The sequence below is a fragment of the Grammomys surdaster genome, unplaced genomic scaffold, assembly GCF_004785775.1.
Source record: "Grammomys surdaster isolate TR1022 unplaced genomic scaffold, NIH_TR_1.0 126059, whole genome shotgun sequence".
NCBI classification, from domain to species: Eukaryota; Metazoa; Chordata; class Mammalia; order Rodentia; family Muridae; genus Grammomys; species Grammomys surdaster.
Window position 1 is genome coordinate 3,900,417 of NW_021620869.1, and position 23,023 is coordinate 3,923,439.

Consider the following 23,023-nt stretch of genomic DNA (forward strand, 5'->3'; position numbering starts at 1 on the left):
CCTCCAGTGCTGGGCTATCCTTTGCCCACCTTGGCCCATCCTGCCTTCAGTCTGGGCTGCCTTCCTCCTAACTTGTGGTTTCTGTCGAGCACAAATCTTCAACAAGCCCTTCCCTCTGACTGGCTTTCTCTGCATCTCAGCCTGAGGCTGTTCAGCTACCCTAATGCTTCCCATCAGTGAGGCCTTCCCAGGCCAGCCCGTCTCCTCACAGGCAGGTTTTTCCCATGGAGCCCAAGGAAAGCTGTACCATCCCAACGGCTTTCTTGGGATTCCTCTAAAAAAAATTGTTTTCTCATACTGTGGTCCAGTGCCTGGCTAGAAGCTGTTTGTTTTCTGTGTGTCAACTCAGGAGTCACAGGACTAATGATCCCCTGACAGCAGCCTCACCCTAGCCCAGGAACATGTATCCTGCAGTCTTTTGGTTAGCCATGAGTTTTTTTGTTTTGTTTTTTTCAAAGCATTTCTTGAAAGTGATAGCAGCATGTTCTAACATGATTCTTCTCTCTGACCCAGTGATGTATCTCTGCATCTAATATTAATATAATTAATATAATAATTAGTGTATTAATAATTATCAATAATTAATAATCAATATGATAATTATATAATTAATATAACATTCTCTTTCCAATATTCATTAAGAGTATAGAGAGGAAGAACAACTTATCACCCCAAATCATGAATGTCCTTCAAGAACCAAAGATTTTAGAATTCTATAGTTGGGGAAAACACTGGATATACAATTTCCTGTATAGAATGGATTGTCTTTGTTTTCCTCTCCCCCCCCCAGTCCCTTCATCCCCCAGAAACTATCAAGTTCTCCCTTGCAATGGCTTTGGCAAACCATATGTCATATAACTCATCTTTACAAAAGTGATTTCTTCAGATTATTGTAGTTTTCATCTTACAAACCATGAAGGCAGTCTTCTGTCCCAGGGCCACGTGTCTCAGCTAGCATGACAGCTCCCATTGGCTCCCAGAGAGGTTGAAGAGGCTGTGGTGGCCGTCTGGTTGGGACCTGCCCTGCCTTCAGCATGATGGCTCTGTTACTCTGTCTACCCTCTCATTTTCTCATTGGCTGCCCATCCTTGAGTATTTCCTTAGTTGCCACAGAGCTGACTAACCAAGTTAGTTTTAAGAACTAAGTTTCTTAGAAGTGGAAATTCTGTTCTTTCAGCCCCTAGAATTCCTCCCGAGAAAAGGATCTTCACAACGACCCACACACCAAACTGCTTGTTCCAGGATGTGGATGAAAGGTGAGTAGTGTCTCACTGGTCACACCACCTGCTGCCGTTCATCTGGGAATCAGTACTGTGTCCTCTGCGTCACCAGATCCTCGGACAGACACTCAGTGTTTCCTCATTGTCCTGGGAACAACCAAAGTGATAAAAATGAACCTTTCTTGCTTTTGACATCATTGCTGAAGACGAGGTTGTATGTCATTTTCCATATATGGCAATTGACAAAAATGTGTGACTGTACTATTCTGTGACACGGTGATGTTTCAGTCAGAGCACATACACTGTTGTGATCCCGTTGTCTAGTGACAGACATGCTACAGTAGGGTAGTAGACACAGCTGTGCACAGTACAGCACTGTTGTTTCTGGCTTATCGATTTACAACTTGATATTTCAGCAAGTCCTCTTTATTTCACAAGGCAGGGTGCCGTGGTGCCTGGCAGCAGCCTCACACTCCTTCATGCCCTGGGTTTCTACGTTGCATCAGCAGTCAGGCCCGGTGACTGATCTATGTGGTAGGAGTTCGGCTTTGCTTGTACAGCACAGTTGCCTAAGGATGCAGTTTTTAGGCTATGCCTCACTCTTACAGAACATGTGACTATACAGGCAGTCAAACAGTTTGAAATCACGCTAACAAGTTCATGAGATCCAGTTGCAGTAGCTCACACTTGTGATCTCGGCGTGATGAGGCTGAGACAGGAACATTTGGGAGTTCAAGATCCTACTTCAGAAAGAACAAAAATGAGAAAACAAACACCACGTTTTCTGAGAAATGAATGCTATAAATGGGCCTCTCTGGAAAGCTGGGGATTATTTAGTTGACCCTGCCTTTCTCACTCTGTTTAAACTCTGTCTAATGGGTGATGGTACCATCAGGGATGTAGTGCAAAGGGCTAATGCCGGGGGGAGATGCCATTGGTAGGACTTCAGCAGGAATTTGTCTTCTGGGGTCCCTCCACACCTTTTCTCAGAGAACTCCTCAGGCTTGTCTCATTGGGTCTGCCGTGGAAGGTACTAGAGCAGGTGTAAGAGGTCCTCACTAGATTCAAAAGTGCTTGGTTCCCAGCAGCTTGTAGTCTACTGTGTGCCTTCCCCTAGATCCTTGACAGATGAGAAATGGGAAATCAAATAGTTGTTAGGAGTGGTTTGGAGAAACAAGTCTTCAGAAAATACCACAGGAAGTAGACAGAGAAACAGATCAAGCCACCTCCTAGATTCTGGAGGATCAGGTTCTCCTCCTCTGCCTACCTGGCAAGGGACACTCGGTCTTCTGTTCTGAGTCATGCTGCACTGCCTCCAGGAAGGTTCCACTCTGTAGGCAGCCAGAGATCTGCCATTTCTGGCCTAGGTCCCTTGGATGTCCATGCAGGTCACATGTGGTCCAGCTACCAGAAAGACAATATCAGATGCTGAAAGACAATATTCAGGGCTGAATGTACAAAGCCTCCTAAGAGGCTGTCGTTGCTGCATAGACCTAAAGACTATGTGCAGACTGTCAGATGTTTTGCTCCAGCTGTGAGGCAAGAGGGCAGGCCCGTGCCTGTGGGATTCAGTCCGCCAAGTTCTCCTAGTGAGTGGAACCTACAGGGCTCCCATCATGGAACCTCTGCGGTCAGGATCGAGCATACAGCCCTTCCTACTCAGCCTTGTTTGTCCTCTCCTCCCCCCTCCAACTTCTTCCTCTTTCCCTATTCTTTCTCACCTCCCCCAATTCCTCCAGCCAGGCTTGTGTTGGGAGGGTGCCAGGAACATTCTGTACACTCTGTCCGAAGGGAAACAGGTGACCTGAGAGTGTGCCTCAGGCACTGAGGATAAAGTCAGACCTCTAGAAAGTTCTAGTCTGAGGATGTGTGTAGATGGCCTTCCACTTGAGCAGGAGAGTTTGAGGAAACATCTGCTGGGATGCTTGGATGCCCAGGGAAGAGGAGGCAGCTAGCCAATAGATGCAAAGAGAGGCATAGCCAGCTGCCTCGGTCACCCCTACAGTGACTTGAAGCCCAGCCCAGAACACCAAGAGACTTCCACTTTACAGAAGCACAGATGCACTAAGCAAGGGTTCCAGCCAGTCATGGGGGCTCATCGGGGAGCCACAGGAAATGGTCTGATATAGGGATCAAAGTGACAGTAGGAAGACATTCTTAGAAAAGACAGCTTTCAGCCAGAGCTGGTTAAAAAGAGACTCACATTTAACTGGTCAATATTAGAAACTGATCAAAATGAGATCAGTATGTCATGATGTATTCTTTTTTGGAGGCTGAACACCATGCTGTAGCTTACAGCCTCATTACTGACACACCACAGGGGTGCTGGAAAGCTGCCAAGTTGAGACTCCCTAACCCTACTTCTGCTGTTTCTGGGGGACTTGGGAGCCTGTGTCTGTCTCTGGATGAGGAGGTGCCCTGGGATGGCTGTCTCTCAGAGTCTGCCAGCTCCGCCTGACATTGGTATTCCGAGTGCTGACTGCCTTGTGTCCCTTGCCTCTCAGGGCGGTCCCCCTCCTGGGCTATCTACCTCAGGATCTGATCGAGACCCCTGTGCTCGTGCAGCTCCACCCCAGCGACCGGCCCTTGATGCTCGCCATCCACAAGAAGAGTAGGTCTTCTTCTTTAAGCCCCAAGGCCTGTGTGCTCTGGTGCTTGAAGGGGGTTGGATCCACTGGGAATGCTGAGCCCTGGTAGATGTCCTACTTCCTTGCTGAGACCTAGTGTCATCAGCTCTAGGCGGACTGGAGAGGTCTTGGTGACCCATTTATAGTATTGATGTCGGTGAATATGGGGAGAACAGCTTAGCTGTGGGGCAGGAAGGTTCCAACCATCCTTGGGAGTAGACTGCACAGGACCCCTCCAAGCCGAGCCCTTGCAGACGTGGGTAGCACTGAGAGATCTGCATCCTGATGTAGGAGATGAAACTGCCCCTCCTGGAGACCATCCCTGGTGTGATTTGAAGCAGACACAGGAGTTGAAAGCAGAGGCTTTGAGGAGGTGACCTTGGCCAGCCTGTGTATGTCTGCTCCCTACCTCACACACCAGCCCTGAGACCCGTTTCTTACCCTCTAGTCCTACAGGCCGGTGGGCAGCCTTTCGATTATTCTCCCATTCGATTCCGTACCCGCAACGGGGAGTATATCACACTGGATACTAGCTGGTCCAGCTTCATCAACCCATGGAGCAGGAAGATATCTTTCATCATTGGGAGACACAAAGTCAGGGTGTGAGTGCTCCCAGGGTTCCACTCTGTGGGTTTTGGGGATCCTGGCCTATTCTCATTCCTACCATCAGGGAGCAAAGATGAGGGGCTGTCTCCCTATGGGGGAGCCGCTGGCCACGTGGATGGTCAAGGGATAACCTGTCCACGTGGGAGGAACTCTTATAAGCAGAGCTGTGTGCAACTGGGGGTGTGTGGGGTGGAGATGGAGATTTTGACCCCAGTAGGCCATGTGGGTACCACATTCAAGCCAGGCCCTTCTGAGGAAACCAATTCAAATCATGCAGAGGCCCTTTGAATGAGGATGTGTTCGCAGCCTCCCCATGCCCAGAGGAGAAGACTCCGCACCCCAGCGTTCAGGAGCTCACGGAGCAGATCCACCGGCTACTGATGCAGGTGAGTGCTGAGTCAGCACTGCTCTGCTCTGCCTGTGCCCACGGGTCTGCACAGATGGGCTGAGTTTGGATCATCTGCTTGGCCTGAGAACTACCAAGCCCCCCTCAAGTTTTCCTGGCCTTAGAATCACGTCTCAGCCATGATGTTGAGTAAGAAGGGTGCCCATGCCCCACAGCCTGTCCTTCAGTCCTGATGTGATTTCCACTGGTGTAAGTCCTACCCCTTCCCAAAACACTGTCCCCAACACTGGGAACCTGGTGACATCACCCTCCAGTAAAATCAGTTTAACCACAGTCAGTCCCACTACTGAGTGGAAGTCCCCACTCAATAGGTGGTTATAGGATACAAAGTGTAACTGTAGTTGGATTGGTTTTATGTTTTTAAAACCTTGATAAGACTGAAAAAGACCTCAGCTGTGCAGTAATTAGCTGGTTGAACATTGTCTTAGTTAGGGTTTCATTGCTGTGAACAGACACCATGACCAAGGCAACTCTTATAAAGGACAACATTTAATAGGGGCTGGCTTACAGGTTTAGAGGTTCAGTCCATTATCATCAAGGTGGGAAGCATGGCAGCATCCAGACAGACATGGTGCTGGAGAAGGAGTTGACAGTTCTACATCTTGATTGGAAGGCATCCAGGAGGAGGTCCTCTTCCATACTGGGCGGAGCTTGAGTATTAGGAGCCCTTAAAGCCCACCTACATAGTGACACACTTCCTCCAACAAGGCCACACCTCCTAATAGTGCCACTCCCACAGGCCAAGCATATTCAAACCACCACAAACATGTTCTTTTTTATCTTTTCCATTTTTTTCTTTGGGGGTGGGGGGTAGAGGGGTTATGAAATGGGTGTCTCTGTGTACTCTTGGCTGTCTGGAACTCCTTCTGCATACCCAGCTGGCCTTGAACTCACAGAGATCCACCTGACTGTCTGCCTCCCAAGGGCTGGAATTCAAGGCATATAAACTGCCTAATCATGTCCCTTTAATGGAATCTCCTTGGTGGCTGCATGCCAGAGGTTAGCTCGCTGGGAATGAAGGCCAGACAACTCGGGGTTCAAGCTCCCTGCACTTGTCTTCTCTGTGTAACCTTGGGCAGGCTGAGACCGCTGTTGGAGCTTGACTTGTGGTGACCTCTTCTACACCTTTCTACCGAGTCCATAGCGATCTGTCTGCTTTTCCCCCTAGCCTGTCCCCCACAGTGGCTCCAGTGGCTATGGAAGCCTGGGCAGTAACGGATCCCATGAACACCTCATGAGCCAGACATCATCCAGCGACAGCAACGGTCAAGAGGAGTCTCACCGGAGGAGATCCGTACGTCCCTTTCTGTTCCACCCCCGAGAAAGCAAGTCCAGCAGCGCAAGTCCTGAGTTAGAAAGCATGACCAGAAATGGCCAGCCAGTGGCTGAAGCCAGTGGCTCAGTTGCCTTCTCCTCTGGCTCAGTTTCTCTGAGATTTGCTTCATAATTCCAGTTCCAGCAGCTGGCCTGTAGTTGTTATAGATAACGGAAAATGACTTAGGTGGGCAAGGCAGAAACCTTAATTGGAGGGTTATGTGGAAGCCCCAGCAGTTCCTTTACTCTGTTTCCCTTGGGGATCATGGGAGTTGTCGTCAGCTCCATCTGGCTTCTTCAGGATTTCCGAATCTGGGTTGGAAGTAGTGAGTACGCTCCATGCTGAGCACTTGCCCTGTATGTGCAAGGCCCTGGAGTCTACCCCTGAGTTATTCTCTTTGTCGCTTGACCCCCAGTGTTGGCTTTTCTGCCCTCACTGTGGGGAACCGACAGAAGAAGGTCTCCTAGAATGAATAACGTGTTCCTTATTGTTTTTCTTCAAGGGAATTTTTAAAACCGGTGGCAAGATTCAAACCAAAAGTCACTTTTCTCATGAGTCTGGAGGACAGAAGGAAGCATCTGTTGCAGGTAAAAAAGATGTCCTCTGGTTACTCCTGGAGCCCTCACTCTCGGGAGCTCTCACTTTTCCTTAAGAAATCTACATTTATTCTGCTTTTTAAAAGGAAAACAAGCCAGGGCTGGAGAGATGGCTCAGTGGTTGGGAGCACTGGCTGCTCTTCCGGAGGACCCAAGTTCAATTCCAGGTTCAGTACTCCCAGGGCAGCTCATACATAACTGTGTCATACCAGTTCCAGGGGATCTGAAACCCTCACACAGACATACACAGAGGCAAAATACCAATGCACATAAAATGAAAGTGAGAGAGAGACAGAAAGAGAACAAGCCTGGTGGTGGCAGCTACACCTTTGATCCCAGCAGTTGGGAGGCAGAGGCAGGGAGATGGATCTCTGTGAGGCCAGCCTGGTCTACAGAATGAGTTCCAAGACAGCCAGGGCTGCACAGAGAAACCATGTCTCAAAACAACAACAACAAAAGAAAACAAAAGACACCCCATGTTTCTTTGCTTGTGTCTCAGGGGAGGACCTGGCTTTTCTGGCTTATTCCTCTGTTTTAGGGCTGGAAAGGTCCCCTCCTAAGTGCTTAACCTCATCCTTGCTCTGCAAAGCAACAAGGGCTGCCCCTCTGTGTCCAGCCAACAAGTGTAGCTCCTTCTGTCTATACTTTGTTACCCTGCACATCACTAGGGCATGGAGTGCTTCATTTTCCTAGGACCTGCCTACTGAGTGCAGTGGGAGCTGTGGCCATGGAGAATGGGGAGTGTGTGGCTTATCTCCTCACTCTGCAGAGTATAACCATGTGCTCACACTTCATGCATGTACAAACTAGCACCTGCAGGTACACACACACACACACACACACACACACACACGGGGGCGGGGGCAGGCCTTGGCAAAGTGCTGAGGTGCTTGCAGTACTCAAAAACAGACCTACCTATAGTAGACAGTAAGGTGCTGGCTGTTGAACATACACCAGTGAATAAAGTCTCGCTCATTGCTTGGTATCCCCCAGGAGGGCGAGCATGTGGTCCCCATGGTGACACAAGCCGCATCCACAGCCTAGTGCCTGGGCACCCATTGCTGTATGATCACTGTTACCAAAATTGTCCCTAGTAGTGTGGTGCTTGGAGTCTTGGGATATTTCTTCCTTAGATACTAAGCCAGAAATTTAAGGCAAGCCTGGGTTCCATAGTTTAATGTCAGCCTGCCTTCTCAGTAACTTAGTGATAGATAGATAGATAGATTGATAGATAGATAGATAGATAGATAGATAGATAGATAGATGAAAGAAAGAAGGAAAGGAAGGAAGGAAGGAAGGAAGGAAGGAAGGAAGGAAGGAAGGAAGGAAAAGAAAAACCAGGTGTGATGGTATACACCTTTAATCCTAGCACTTGGGAGGCAGAAGTTGGCAGATCTCTGTAAGTTCAAGTCCAGCTTACATAACAAGTTACAGGCCAGCAGGGCTACATAGTGAGACTTTGTTTCTAAATAAATAAATATCTAATGATGGATGGGCTACAGAGGTAGTTCATGGGAGAGTACTTGAGCCACACATGCAATGTCCTGTATTTGGTCTAGCCTGCCCTGCCCAGGATAAGAATCTGGGGTCTAACTGGCCACAAGTTCAGTATTTAAAGACCCATCCTTTTCCACCCTGAGCTCTGAGTCCTGAGAATGGCCCTGACATGTGCAGCTAAGCCCGGAGAGAAGCAGGCCTTGCCCAGGTGATAGGTTACTCTAAGCTCCTACTTCAAAGCTCCACAACTGTCCGACCAGTTGGGGTTCTGGATGCAGACTGTCACTGGGGTCTCACCTGTACATTATGAATCCTTACTCCTGTCTTTGAGCAGAATAAAATGCTTTATAAATATGTAAAAGTTTCTGACAGATAAAAGGTAATAAATGAAAAAATTGTGTGTGTGTGTGTTTTTCAGAAATGCAAAGCAGCCCCCTGGCTCAAATGAAAGCTGTCACCACCATAGAAAGGGACAGCTCAGGAGCCAGCCTACCCAAGGCCAGCTTCCCAGAGGAACTAGCGTATAAGAACCAGCCTCCTTGTTCCTACCAGCAGATCAGCTGCCTGGACAGTGTCATCAGGTACACAGGGCACTTCTGATCTTCCCTGCTGTTGGTATCCTCGTCCCCCACACCTTCCCACCTACATGATGTCTTCTGACCCTATGCAGGTACCTGGAGAGCTGCAGTGAGGCAGCCACCCTGAAAAGAAAGTGCGAGTTCCCAGCCAACATCCCATCCCGGAAGGCCACAGTCAGCCCTGGGCTGCACCCTGGAGGTAACTGTTAAGACAGTTAGAGCTGTCTCACCTGTGACTCCTTCAGTCTCCTGGGTAGGGTCAGAAGCCATCAGAAACCCTCAGGTGTCCCTGAGCTAGTTTTCCATAGCTTTGTAGACGTAACAACAATGCTTTTAAATGCCCAAAGTGGCTAGGAAGTCGATAAATACCCTTCTTGCAGGTCAAGGTGTTATCTAGTCCCGGAGCACAAAGTTTTAAGAACAGGGACCTTGGAAGCGTGCTGGTGGCCAGGGGACAGCCATGAGCTCTACTCCCTCCTAAGGCTGTGCTAGCCTCAGTGGTTCTAGAGCAAACACCTCCTAGTCTATCTAAAGGAGTCCTTGCTTGTGAACACTAGCATGCCCTGTGGCCATTAAAAACTCAGGCTTCTTAAACACTTGGAATTGTGACCAGGATTAGAAAGGAATCCCATTGAATTTAGTGGTCTATCCCAGCAATCTCAGCACTTGGCTACCGGAGAACTATGCTGAGTTGGAGGCCAGCCTGGGCTACACAAAAGTCTTTGTCTCAGAAAGTTACAAAAAGAAAAAGAAACAGGGCTGGCAAGATGGCTCAGCATGTAAAGGTGGTGCTATGCCAGCCAGATAGCCTGAGTTCAATGCCCAGAGCCGACCTGGATCCGCAGAGCTGTCTCCTGGCCTCCCTGTGCATTGTGGCACATGAGTCTATACACGCAATAATAATAGAAACTTTTTAAAGAAGAAATAGAGTGTCCCACTGATTAAAGGAAGCATGGGACAGAGTGGACAGCCCAGATTACCCCTGGCTCCTGCTTATGGGAGAAATTCTTGCTACACACCAGAGGACCCTGGCATGGTCCACAGCCATCTAGAGCAGTGCTTCTCAACCTTCCCAGTGCTGTTACTCTTTAACACAGTTCCTCAGGTTGTGGTGACCCCCAACCATAAAGTTATTTTTGTTGCTACTTTATAACTGTAGTTTTGCTACTGTTGAGAATCATAATGTCAATATCTGTGTTTTCTGATGGTCTTAGGTGACTCCTAAGATAAAAGGCTCATTTGACAAACCCCCCAAAGGGGTTGCAACCCACAGGTTGAGAACCACCGGTTTAGATGCATGCTCCCTTCTTCTCCCCGAGAGGTCCTGGGCTCAGAGAGTGATATTCAATTTGCTCTGGTCATTTCCTCTTCACCTTTTTCCTGAGGACAGGATCAAGCGTCCATGGGGCAGGGGTACAGCCAGCGTGGCCCCATAGGTCCCTTCCTTCTCTAGCTCCTTAGTTGGACAGTGGTATCTGTCCTGCATATGTGTTTGCTTCTCTTTTTCTCTCATCAAGAGGCAGCGCGGCCTTCCAAGGTGACCAGCCACACGGAGGTCAGTGCTCACCTGAGCTCCCTGACGTTGCCAGGCAAGGCCGAGAGTGTGGTGTCCCTCACCAGCCAGTGCAGCTACAGCAGCACCATCGTGCACGTGGGCGACAAAAAGCCACAGCCCGAGCTAGGTATGCATGCCAGAGATCCCCCGGGAATAGCAACAGCAGTCCGAGTTTCATGAAGAAACTTCAGAGGCTGGGGAGGTGATTCGGTGGGTATGAGCACTTTCTGTGTAAGCATGAAAACCCGGGTTCACGTCCCCAGCACCCACATAAAAAGTGGGCCATGGTCAAGAGCATGCCCGTAAGTCCAGAACTTTTGAGGGTAGAGACAAGAGGGTCTCTGGAGCTTGCTGGCCGCCAGCCTAGCCCCAGGTTCAATGGGCAGCCTTGTCTCTCGCAGGAGTAAGGTGGAAAGTAACAGAACAGAGCACCTGGCATCTTCTTCCAGCTTGCCTGCACAGACTCTCTCTCTCTCTCTCTCTCTCTCTCTCTCTCTCTCTCTCTCTCTCTCTCTCTCTCTCACACACACACACACACACACACACACAAGCATACGCGCATGCACACACACAAACACAAGCCATATGGATGTAATACACATACATTTGACTGAAAAGTGAGAATGCTAACTTCCATTTGAACTGTTCTGTTTACTCAAACTTACCAGAAAAGTCCCAGTGAAGACTATTTGGGTCCTTAAACTTCAGAGGTGGGAGGTGGCCAGCTAGGGCCCAAGTACAAGTCTCTGCTGTGCTCTGGTGCCACCTGCTGGGAGTTGTTTGCCTTAGTGTCTGTTCCATACATTGCAGGCCCCATTTCTACATAGCGAAAAGAACTAGAACGCATTGTAAGAAGACTGAGTGCTCTTAATAAAATGAGGCCTTGAAGCTGGGAATTCTAGCACTAGGGAGACAGAGATGGGGATTTCTGGGGCTCACTACCAGTTAGTTCAACTAAGTTGGTGAGTTCCATGAGAGCCCATGTCTTAAAAAGTAAGGAACAAGGGAGGAGGACACCCAGTGTGGACCTCTGGCCTCTTCACCTCACGTGTACATATGCATACACATATACCTGAGTGCATGCATGCTCACGTGCATATGTACACACACACATACACACACGCACACACACGCACACACACGCACACACACACGCACACACACACACACGCACACGCACATGCACACACACATACACACGCACACACACACGCACATGCACACACAGCAAATTATAAGCTTGTTTGTTACCAGAAAGAAGGAAATGATGAGAAGCAATGTACCTGTAAGAGTCAACCCCCAAGGGCTCGGCCAGCATTCTCTGACCTCTCTGTGCCATAGACCACATAATCACAATGGCCACCATGCGTGGTCCTATCTTTATATATCAAAGCTGAAGGCAGCTTTGGAATGTCTTCAGGCCCACAGCTTCCAGTTTCCTGTTGTTCATAGTCCGGATACCTGACCCAGTGGATCTTCAGGTCTCTGCTACTTGCTGCTTGCTGCCTGGGACTCCTTTGCAAAGCTGAAGCAGGCACAGGGAATGTTGCCCCCAGTTGTGGGCATTATGAGTCAATGGGGTGTGAGTTGTCTGTACAGTAGATGGCACTGACAAGCACTTGCTGATCAGAGCCTGCTTCTTGCTGCAGAGACAGTAGAAGATGTGGCCAGTGGGCCCGAGTCCCTGGATGGTGCAGCTGGTGGCCTCAGCCAAGAAAAGGGGCCTCTTCAGAAGCTGGGTCTCACCAAGGAAGTTCTGGCTGCACATACCCAGAGAGAGGAACAGGGCTTCCTGCAGAGGTTCAGGGAGGTGAGCAGGCTCGGTGCCCTGCAGGCTCACTGCCAGAACTATCTCCAGGAGCGGTCCCGGGCCCAGGCGAGTGATCGAGGTGAGTGCTCACCTAAATTGAGCGTGCATTTTTTAAAAGCGCTTTGTTATTTTTGTAAAACAGGGTGATGCTAGCCTGGCACTCACAGCAATCCTCTTGCCTCAGCCTCCCTAATGCTAGGATTGCAGGTGTGGGCCATCGGGCCTCGCTCAACACTGTGCTTGAGAGACCTGCATCTGGTGCTAACATACTGAGCTGTGCCCCAGCCTGAGGTGGTGTGCCCAGGCCGGAGGTGTTCCTGTGGAGTAGCCACTGCCATGTTGTTGACCATGCAGCATAGGAACTCTTTTGAGGACACAGCCTCATGTTCCCAAGGAAACAATACCATAAACAGTTGCAGGGCACTAGGCTGGCTTCAGCACATTCCTGAGGCTTACCCCACCTCCAGTTAAGACCCTGGGGTAAGTTCAACCTGCAAAGAATGAGCATCATGCCATGAAACCTTTAGCAGGCAGCTCTTGGGAATGGAGGGATGATTTTTCCCCTTCCAGTGGACTCACCCTCCTGGCCTGGGGCTGCCCAGTGGATCCAAACCTCAGTCAGACCCATTAGCATGAAACTTTTCTTTTGGATCATAATCCCTGGATAGTTTGAGGGCTTTCTGTTACAGGGGCCTGGTTCTTGAGTCTGGCCATCTGTCTACACACTCACAATGGGATCTGGCTCAGTCTACACCCTTACCTGGCTCCTAAGCCAAACCTCCTTTTTTTATCTCAGAGGCAAAGGGCTGCACGGGCCAGAGATATCAGCTCTTCTCTTGGTTCTGGAGCTCTGGTCCAGGGTCACAACTAGTAAGCCTAGGAGACACACCACCAGGACCAGCCCCACAAATACACTGAAAGGAACCGAGGAAGCTATGACCTCTTTTAATGATGATATCTTTTCTTCTGTCTTTCTTACTTTTGAAGGTAGGGATTGAACCATCTTCAGTGAGCATGCTGTCCTGCTTCTGAGCAACATACCCAGCCAGAGTTGCTTTGCCCAGGCTTCCTTCTCACCCTGTTTCCAACCCCCTCCCCACAAAGTCTTGCCACATACAGGAACCTCAGTGGGAATGAAAAAACACCCATCCCATCCCAAGCAGGCCCAAGTGTACATAGTTTCACTTCCCACACACCCCAGACCCAGCCGTGCGTACATTACAAGGATCACACAACATGCCAGAAAGTCCTGACAACAGTCCATCCTTAGCACTTCAAGCACTGTTCTTCCCTCTGAGGGGAAACATTTCCAGGAGGGAAAACAGCAAATAGAGACAGAATCTAGAGCAGTGTGCTTAGACTGGGCTGTTTGTCTCAACGTGTAAGAAAGGTGTGAAGCCCCCACGACACAAGCTCACAGATGCCCCTGCACTCCTGTTGCCTTATGCCCAGAAAACATGCTCCACAGGAACATAAAGGAATGTGTTTCTAGGCTTTGGCGCCTGTTGGTCAGCTTCCCGTCACTGTGACAGATACCTAAGGAGACCAACTTCTAGGGAGAACATGTTTATTTGGGCTCACAATCCCAGGGGTTTCTGGCCACAGTTGCTTGGTTCTGTTGGGATAAGTCAGTGCAGCATGGCAGGAGATGGTGACTGAAGAGCTGCTCACCTCAGAGGCCAAGAAGTGAATCCAGTATCTCAGGGCATGTCCTCAGCAGCCTGACTTCCTCACAGCTGGGCCCCACCTTCTAAAGATTCCACCTCCATCCTCCAGGGGCAGCAACTGAGCCCTCGACATGGACTCAGGGATTCTCTAGATCCAGGGAGCCACCTCCAACTTTCTTGTGGCCGTTGGAATGTGTAGCATCCCTTTAGGAAACAGTGGCAGGTTAAGTGAAGCCAGCCATTCTGCCATTTGGGGTTTGCAAACCAATATGTATCTTTTTTTCTAAATATCAAGTAATAGCAGAAAAGGACAAGGTTTTGCTTTTTCTGTTTTATTTTGGATAATAATTTTTTGAGAATTCCATAAAACACACACACACCCCGCTACCTGCTCCCAGATCCACCCCCCTCCCACCCCCATCCTCTCACTGAGTCTAATTTGTGTTACTCATGGACTTCTAGGTTTGGGAGCATCTGTGTGAGAGTGGTCGACCTACTGTGGGCTACACCTTTAAAGAAAACACCCTCTGCCTCTAAAACAATCAGTTGTCCATAGACCCTCAATTAGGGTTGGGATCCCATGAGCCTCTTCTGCTTCCACGATAAAATGCTGTCTGGCTTGATCTTGTACGGGCAACCACAGCTGCTGCAAGTTCATGAGCAGAGTGGTCCTGTCAGATCCAGAAGATCTCTTTTGGTCCAGTCCTGCTCAACTTCTGCCTCTTAAAGTCTGCCTCTTTGATGTTGTACCCTGAGACTAGAGTAAGGTTTGCTATAGACACCCCATTTGTGGCTGAGCATGTCACTGACACTTGGCTGTAGGTTTCTGTGTTAACGGCTATGTACTGGACAACTTGTGTCAAGCTGCACTAATCTCTGGGTACAGAGAAATAAATTTAGAGGTCAGTTTGCTACTGAATGTATTTAGCAAAATAATGATGGTAGATTTACTCCTGGGATCTGTGATTTCCCCATCATGGATTCTTGGCCAGATTTGCAGGATTGAGCCTGTCTTTCCTCCTGTGGAAGGGGCCTTAGATCTCATCAGAAAGTGGTATTGATTGTCCCCCACCCCCCACCCCACCCTGCCCCATAACATTGGTGCCACTCTTACACTGGGCTCTCTTGTCACACTCGTCATTATTGGAGTTCACAGAGTTCACAGGTAGATTGTCTGTTGGTGACTTTCCCCCTCAACCGCCCTCAAAGCATCTTTTAGCATTGTGAGCGCTAAGGTAGCGAGAGAGAGTTCCTGGTCCATGTCAACTTGATCTCTCCATGGACGTAGGACTTACAAGACAGGGGACGTGGAACTTCGAGAACAAATGTAGGACTATGGCTTTGTAATTAAAGATGCACCTTCAAGTTGATAAAATTTGGTTTTTATGAAAAGCCTACCCCTTTGCTTCAGTTCCTCTCAGTGGCTGTGGTATGAGGAAAACTGAGCCTTGTATCCAGGGCTGTGGAATTGAGCCACCAGGTGTCTGGCATTCCACATCCCCTGTGAACAGACACAGTAGGGCTTGTAGCCATTTTGCAATTTTAACTCTATTTGTTTCTCCACATTTCAGCTGCCCCAGGACTAAGAAATACTTCTGGAGTAGAGCCATCTTGGAAAAAAACTGGAAAGAACAGGAAATTGAAGTCCAAGCGCGTCAAGACTCGGGACTCTTCTGAGAGCACAGTGTCTGGGGGACCCGTGTCCCACCGACCTCCTCTCGTGGGCCTGAATGCCACAGCCTGGTCACCCTCTGACACATCCCAGTCCAGCTGCCCCTCGGCACCATATCCCGCCGCAGTGCCAGCTTACACCCTGCCTGTGTTCCAGGCACCTGGACTAGTATCCACGCCAGGGACGGTGGTGGCACCACCCGCAGCTGCCCACACCAGCTTCACCATGCCTGTTGTGCCTGTGGGCACCCAGCCTGAATTCGCAGTGCAGCCCCTGCCATTCGCTGCCCCCTTGGCTCCCATCATGGCCTTCATGCTACCCAGTTACCCATTCCCACCGGCGACCCCAAACCTGCCTCAGGCCTTCTTCCCCAGCCAGCCTCACTTTCCAGCCCATCCCACACTTGCCTCTGAAATAACTCCTGCCTCCCCGGCTGAGATCCCTAGCCGGACCTCGATGCTCAGACAGCCATGCGTTTGCCCAGTCACCCCTCCAGCTGGCACAGTGGCCTTGGGCAGGGCCTCCCCACCGCTCTTCCAGTCCCGAGGCAGCAGTCCCCTACAGCTTAACCTGCTTCAGCTGGAGGAGGCACCTGAAGGCAGTACTGGAGCCGCAGGGACCTTGGGGACCACAGGGACAGCAGCTTCTGGTCTGGACTGCACATCTGGCACATCTCGGGATCGGCAGCCAAAGGCACCTCCAACAGTAAGAATTCTCTGCTGCACCTCTTTCCTGTCGGGCGGTAGGCCGTACACAAGGTGGTCAGCACACACCCTTATGTCAGAGGGGGCCGCTGGATTGAGTGCTTCCTGCCAGCCTTGATGCCTGAGTTCAGCCTAGTGTGCTTTTTCTGGAATGTGCACTTCATGGTTATGAAGTCCTACCATGGGACATTATTGCAGCTCTGTGAGGAGCAAATGAGGGTGACAGATGATGCAAATGGAGGGACCAGGAATAATGTGTATCTTCGGGGAGCATTTATGGGCTTCACATTTCTTTTTCTTTTTTTTCTTTTTTCTTTTTTTTTTTTTTTTTTTTTTTTTTTTTTTGGTTTTTCAAGACAGGGTTTCTCTGTGTATCCCTGCCTGTCTCAGAACTCAATCTGTAGACCAGGATGGCTTTGAACTCACAGAGATCTCCATGTGTCTGCCTCCCAAAGTATTAAAGGCATGTGCCACCACTGCCCAGTGGGCCTCTTGTTTCTAATGAGTCTTAAAAAGTTTTTTTTGTTGTTGTTGTTTGATTTTAATTTGAGACAGAGTCTTACTCTATCCCTGGCTGTCCTGAAACTTGCTATGTAGACTAGGTTGCCTCAAAACTCACAGAGATCTGCCTGCCTCAGCTCTGAGTGCAGGGATTAAAAGAATGCCCTGTCTGGCTAGTCTACAAAAATGAATGAAATCCAGCATGCTGAAAAGAACCAGGCTCTAGCCTGTAGTGTCCAGGATTCTGCCCAGTGGAATCCAGGCTCCTGGAACTTACAAGGATGAGAGAGGACCTCTGCTTTTGGCTCAGGAGCCCGTGTGCCTGAGTATTTGTCCCTGAGAGCCTTAAGGATGGTGCCAAGAGCTTTTTTTCCACTAATGGTTTCCAAAAGAACTACCTACATAGTAGCAGCAGCCCAAGTCAGCCCTGACCACTGTGTGGCATGAGATTCTGGGGATGACCACTACCTTCGCAAGCTGTTGGTACTGCTGTTCAGAACGTGGAGACAAAAAAGTGGGCAGTGGTTCTCCCAGAGCCTCTCTGCCCTCTGAGACACTAGGACCCCAGGTTCTTCCTAAGACAAGTGGGGCTCAGAACCTCAGTCATGGGTGGCTTGCTACCTGGGAGGCCAAGGAGCATCATGGCTCTTTTTCTAGTGGAGTCCAAGCTGTCTGCTGTGACTGACCCAAAGTCACATTTTATTGGGTGGTATTCATAGAGGACCAGCTACCCTCTCCCCATAACTCCAAAGTCTTCCCACCTGACAGGTAAGGGAAAAGTGTGTGCTCTGCAACTGATCTTTGCACAAAAGCCACCCATTGCACTCCCGTGGTTCCACTTCACCTTATTGTATGTTGTGTGCTATGCTGTCACTATAAGCCCTATGGTCAGCAGTGTCTTTCCTGTCCCTAAAGTGCAACGAGCCCTCAGATACCCAGAACAGTGATGCCATTTCCACGTCCAGTGACCTGCTCAACCTCCTGCTGGGTGAGGACCTCTGCTCAGCCACTGGCTCAGCACCATCTAGAAGCGGGGCATCTGCCACCTCAGACTCTCTGGGCTCCAGCTCGCTGGGCTGCGACACATCCCAAAGTGGGGCAGGTATGTTTGTGCTGAGGGCACAGGTGTATGCTAGGCAGACTAGAAGATTCTCATGGAACGTTCTGTTCCCTGGCCATCCTGCATGGATTCAGCTCTTCTGCCCTAATCAGCAGCCCAGCAGGCTCTGGTCATCAGAATTGGGGGTCCTAGTTGTTAGCTTCCAATTTCTGTGTCACTGAAGATGTTACAATCATGTCAGCCCTTGCTGGGTCAGTCTGTGGGTTCCCTGGGCATTGGGCACACATGTGCAGACATAACTAACCATCAAACCTCTACTGGAAGGGATCGTCCACATGTGCCCTTGAGCATCCAGAGGCAAGGCCACTCTCAAAATCCTGATGCCTTTTCTGCCCTAAAATGAGCTTTCCTTAACCTGCTCCCAGGCCTCTCTACCCAGGGGCAACAGCTGGGCACAAGTCAGGCCAGCAACTCCCTCTTAGGACTCTTCTCTGGACTTCTAAAGGTGGGTTTGTTTCCAGAGTCAACAGACAGAGAGAACCTGGGACAAAGGTCAGGTCTCCAAGATAAGGCCCTGCCTGAGCTCAGGTTCACCCCAGGCGAGTCACCTCCACTGTGCTAGCAGGTATCCTGCATTTGAATCATTGAGATCATTAAGAGCAAAGGGAAGGGGGGCCAGCACAGGCTCTTTCTACCTAAGGAACCCCACTCTCCGGAGCTGCCGTGGCTACACATAAGCACATTGTGCAAGAGTTGCTTTCTAATGTCAAGGTTATAACGATTGGCATTTCGTGTATTTGAAGGCAGTAGTGACACAAGTCACACCAGCAAATACTTTGGGAGCATTGATTCTTCAGAGAATAATCACAAAGCGAAAATGATCACAGACACGGAAGAAAGTGAACAGTTCATTAAGTACGTCTTACAGGACCCCATCTGGCTGCTGATGGCCAACACAGACGACAGCATCATGATGACATACCAGCTGCCCTCCCGGTAACTGTTGTACTCCCTGGGAAGCCTGGAGGGCTGGGTAGGCGTTTCCAACACCAAGGCCATCCATGCAGGCAGGATGTCCCATGGAACATTGTCTAGACTTGGCAGAGGCAATGGAAAGGAACGAGGCGTCTCCTTCGTGACCCCACTGGGCCTGCAGCAGCCTGCCTACTACCCTAGGGCAGTTAGAGCCCTGGAGACCAGCCTCTTGCCAGCGGCACACTCTGCTTGTGCCATACATTGGTACACTGTTGCCCCTTGAGCTGTGTCACCTCACCCACCTCAGGGGTAAATGGGATGTGTGTCTGTCTGAGGTTAAAAAAAAAAAATCAAGGGTCAAGGTGGGTGATCAGCCCATGTCTGTTCTGAGTGCAGGTCAGGCTTCCCTCTGAAGCCAGTGAGGTCACTACCTTTGCAGAATAGCCCCAGACAGGTGCTAAGAGAAAGGAAGGGAGCCCCTAAAGTTCCTGAAGGCAGCAGATCTCTGGTCAGTGAAGTAGGAGGAATGGCTAGGGAGCCTCAAACCTCAGGTGGGAGACAGCTGTTCTCCGGGCTAGTGTTGGCCCAGGAAGGAGACAGCGTGTTTCCAGAGGCTAGATGGTTAAGTCTCCTAGGCTGACCGTGTAGTGAGAGCCAGCCCAGGACTCCGGACGGCACCTAAAGATGTCAGGCTCCCCCAGCTAGTTTTATGAAAAACTAAAATTGTGACCTTGGTTCTCATTAAGAGAAAGACTAAAGAATATTTCCTAGAGAGATACAGTTACTTTATCTAGAGGATAATCTACTACAACGTTGTTGATACTGAAAAAAGAGATACAGTTACTTTATCTAGAGGATAATCTACTACAACGTTGTTGATACTGAAAAAAAAAATTGACAGAAAATGAGTGCATTGTCCCTTCAGCCTGTGGCACTCACCTATACCTAATTCTTCATGAAGGGATCTCCAGTCAGTCTTGAAAGAGGACCAGGAGAAGCTGAAACTGCTACAGAGGTCCCAGCCCCGGTTCACAGAGGGCCAGAGGCGAGAGCTTCAAGAGGTTCATCCGTGGGTCCACACTGGGGGTCTGCCTACAGCCATCGATGTGACAGTAAGTCTGCAGACCCTTCCTTCTCACATAGCACTCCAAGGTCACAACTGGGGCTAAGCATGGAAGCACACACCTGTCACCCCAGCACTTGGGAGACTGGGGCAGGAGGTTCGCAGGTCTGTGTCTACTAATCTGGCTACATAGAAGATTCTGCCACAAAAAAAAGAAAAGGTTCTAGGGACCCTTAGGGGTGATTCCTTCCAAAGGTTTAAGTGGCTGGCTTGAACAGCATGTGGAAGTTCATGGCTTCCCTTTCCACTACTCTGATTTCTGTTTAGCAACGCAAACATTTCTCTGTCTACCTTGCTCTTCCTGCCATAGCTCCTGGGCCTTAAAATTCCAAAACAGTATGTACTTCCCAGGCCTCTGTTGTCATTGGCTGGCTCGCAGGCAATGGGGCCTACTGCAGTCCAGTGTTGTGAGGGCAGCCGCTCTCACGGCCAGGCCGTGACTCTCAGTCTACAGATACTAATAGCTCCAGCTCCTGGGCACCAGGAATCCCTCTGGCCTCCCAGTTCCCAATACTCAGCTCGTTGTGACCTCCCTTGTTGATCATCTCCCCTCACTACGGACTGCAGCTAGGGACCAAACACTAGCCGGATCTGTGCCCTTCCCAGCACCCTGGATGTGGGGCTCACCTTTCCAAGCTGCTAACCTTAGGGCCATCCAGCATGCCTCTCTTACTCCCTCTGCTCACGGATCACACCATTCAACTTTAACAGGTAGACAGAAGCCAGTTCTCACCACCTCCAGCACGGCCCCCTGAGGGCCCAGTCTTGGAAGTCCTACACTTCCCAAGTCTAAGCACTCTTTAAGGGGAGGGAAGGGAAGTGAGGTGCTACCTGTTGTGGGAGGAGTGGCCTTTGCAAAGACTTTGTGGTCATCAGGCCACCCACAGTTGTCCCTCACACTCCCATACCCTCTTCACTTGAGCATGTACCATCGAACATTTTTGATGGACGTCTCTGGAAAGGGACCCATGACCAGGAGCCAGCTTCCTGAGGCAGGGAGTGTCTCTTGGGTTAGCAACCTCCAGGTGCATGGCTAACATTCCTCCCTACCCTGCTGAGTGTGAATGACAAGATTTCAGCTGCTTGCTTCTCACTGATGTGACCTGTTCTCTCTGAAGGGCTGTGTGTACTGTGAGACTGAAGAGAAAGGCAACGTTTGCCTGCCGTATGAGGAAGTCAGTCCTTCTCCTGGACTCTGTGATACCTCAGAAGCCAAAGAGGAGGAAAGCAGAGAGCTGACAAGCCCCAGGAAGGAGGCCCAGACATAACCCCGAGCCCCAGCCAGAGATCTACGTTAGACGGTGCTCGGAAGAGGCGGAAGATCTTGTTGTTTCTCATGAAGTGAACCCATACCTACACTGCTCTCTTTGTTTTAGAAAAAAACCAAACACCATAGTTTTCTGAAGGAGAGGTTTAGGAGGAAATACGTTTTTGTATTAAAATAGAAATATGGAATTTGGGGGATAGGGTGAGATTCATCATTGAACTTGAGGAGACTGAGGTGGTCTGTGTGTCATGGAGGTTGCCTCATGGCCCTCAGAAGTCTCTTGACCTCCATGAAACCTCTTTCCAGTGTACCAATGTCGGCTGGCCCCTATGGATTGTTCTGAAACATCATACCAGGATATGACATGTAACAGGGAAGCCACATGAGGCTCTCAGCAAAGGGCCCAGCTTTCTGGAACTTTCCCATGGTGTGATTGTATCAGATTATATCTCCCAAGCAGAGAGACATCCTCTCAGTGTGTTCTCTTATGTGGTTTGGAGCATGGTGTAGCAGCTTTGGCTTCAGGTCCTGTGGTGGCCAACATTCCAGTCTGACATGGCTTCTGTTCATCAACAAAGTTGAACGCCTACTCTGGACTAATGGAGCTTAGTGGTTTCTGTGACAGACTAGCACCCCCACACTGTATATTTCTGTGATGTCCTTGTATCCTTTTTAGACCATCATGGCCAGTGTGCAAAGAGAGCTGTGTCATCAGCCATGTTGCCCTGTCTGCATGGTGGCCTCTGCAAGCCAGACTTTGTTGCTGCAAGGGACATAGTCGTATATTTGTTCTATGGTTGGACTCTCTCAGACATCAGCTCCCAGCAGAAAACAGCCACTGAACATGGGGAGAGAGCACTCACACTGCCGCCCTGAGTTCTCCAGTCTGCAGGGAGCTCAGCCTCCCACTATATATGTGTTCCTAGCTCCTGTGGCTTCAGGTCTCTGTCACATCTGTCTGTGCTGCCGGTCCTCCAATCACTGGAACCCATGGAGAGAAGGGGACCTCTCTGCCCAGCTCTACAAAACTTTATGCTGCATCAGACATCCAAAGATTGTTCTGACATGCTTACTCACGGTGACCCCTGGTGAAATGAGACATCACCAGGGAGGAATCTTTGACTTACAAGTGGACAAAGTCAGGAGGAAGCAGGGTTTCCTGAGTCTGAAGTGGCTTCTAGAAAGATGTCCTGCTGTCGTCGGTTTTCATAGTAAAGCCATCTGATGCCTGAATAGTACCCCTATTTTTCATAAACACAAGAACTCTATTTTTTTTTATTATTATTAAAGCAACACCACCTTTCACAATGATCAGGTGGTAGCCATGTTTTAAAGGAAATTGAATGTTACAGACAGCTGCCTCTCTGACTAGTCGGATCCTAAGGGTAGACAGATGATGGTCTAAGCCTACGCTTGTTACTTAAACACAAAACTGCCAAAACCTTCTCTCTACTATCTTGAATGTTTACCATCAGCGTTATTTTATGATTATTTAATATATATTCCTTGATTGTTAACTGCTAAGAAGTTGACTTCCTAGGATAATTTTGTGAATCTGTTTACAAGATGCCAAGCATCCAGTCCTGTTTCCTTTAGAATGTGTGCTTACACGGGTGTTCTGAGACTTTCTCTATTTTAAACTGAGCCTTCTTTTTTAATGTAAATAAGCTCTCAGAGTTTGTGCCATGATGATTCGTGAGCCTTGCCGGACAAGCGGTTTGTTCATGCGCAAACCAAACGTACCTTCACCCAGTGCAATATATTTGTGTGACTGCTTGTGTCTTTTTATGACTTTTTTGCCTTTTAGAAAATTGTTAAATAAAGCAGGTATATTTTTATTTTCA

The 23,023-nt window shown here is 49.4% G+C and overlaps 1 protein-coding gene across 1 annotated transcript in view; it reads left to right on the forward strand.

Moving 5' to 3' along the window:
• The window catches only part of Per2 (period circadian regulator 2), a 43,171-nt gene extending 20,148 nt beyond the window's left edge, over window positions 1-23,023 (forward strand). The window contains exons 9-23 of the mRNA XM_028755382.1: window positions 1,178-1,256; window positions 3,725-3,831; window positions 4,296-4,449; window positions 4,731-4,839; window positions 6,028-6,153; window positions 6,677-6,761; window positions 8,686-8,848; window positions 8,938-9,044; window positions 10,363-10,527; window positions 12,050-12,289; window positions 15,449-16,254; window positions 17,670-17,856; window positions 18,618-18,810; window positions 19,751-19,901; window positions 21,031-23,023. Of these exons, the coding sequence (XP_028611215.1) occupies window positions 1,178-1,256; window positions 3,725-3,831; window positions 4,296-4,449; window positions 4,731-4,839; window positions 6,028-6,153; window positions 6,677-6,761; window positions 8,686-8,848; window positions 8,938-9,044; window positions 10,363-10,527; window positions 12,050-12,289; window positions 15,449-16,254; window positions 17,670-17,856; window positions 18,618-18,810; window positions 19,751-19,901; window positions 21,031-21,180 (2,822 nt within the window). The 3' untranslated portion in view covers window positions 21,181-23,023. The remainder of the gene's footprint in view (window positions 1-1,177; window positions 1,257-3,724; window positions 3,832-4,295; window positions 4,450-4,730; window positions 4,840-6,027; window positions 6,154-6,676; window positions 6,762-8,685; window positions 8,849-8,937; window positions 9,045-10,362; window positions 10,528-12,049; window positions 12,290-15,448; window positions 16,255-17,669; window positions 17,857-18,617; window positions 18,811-19,750; window positions 19,902-21,030) is intronic.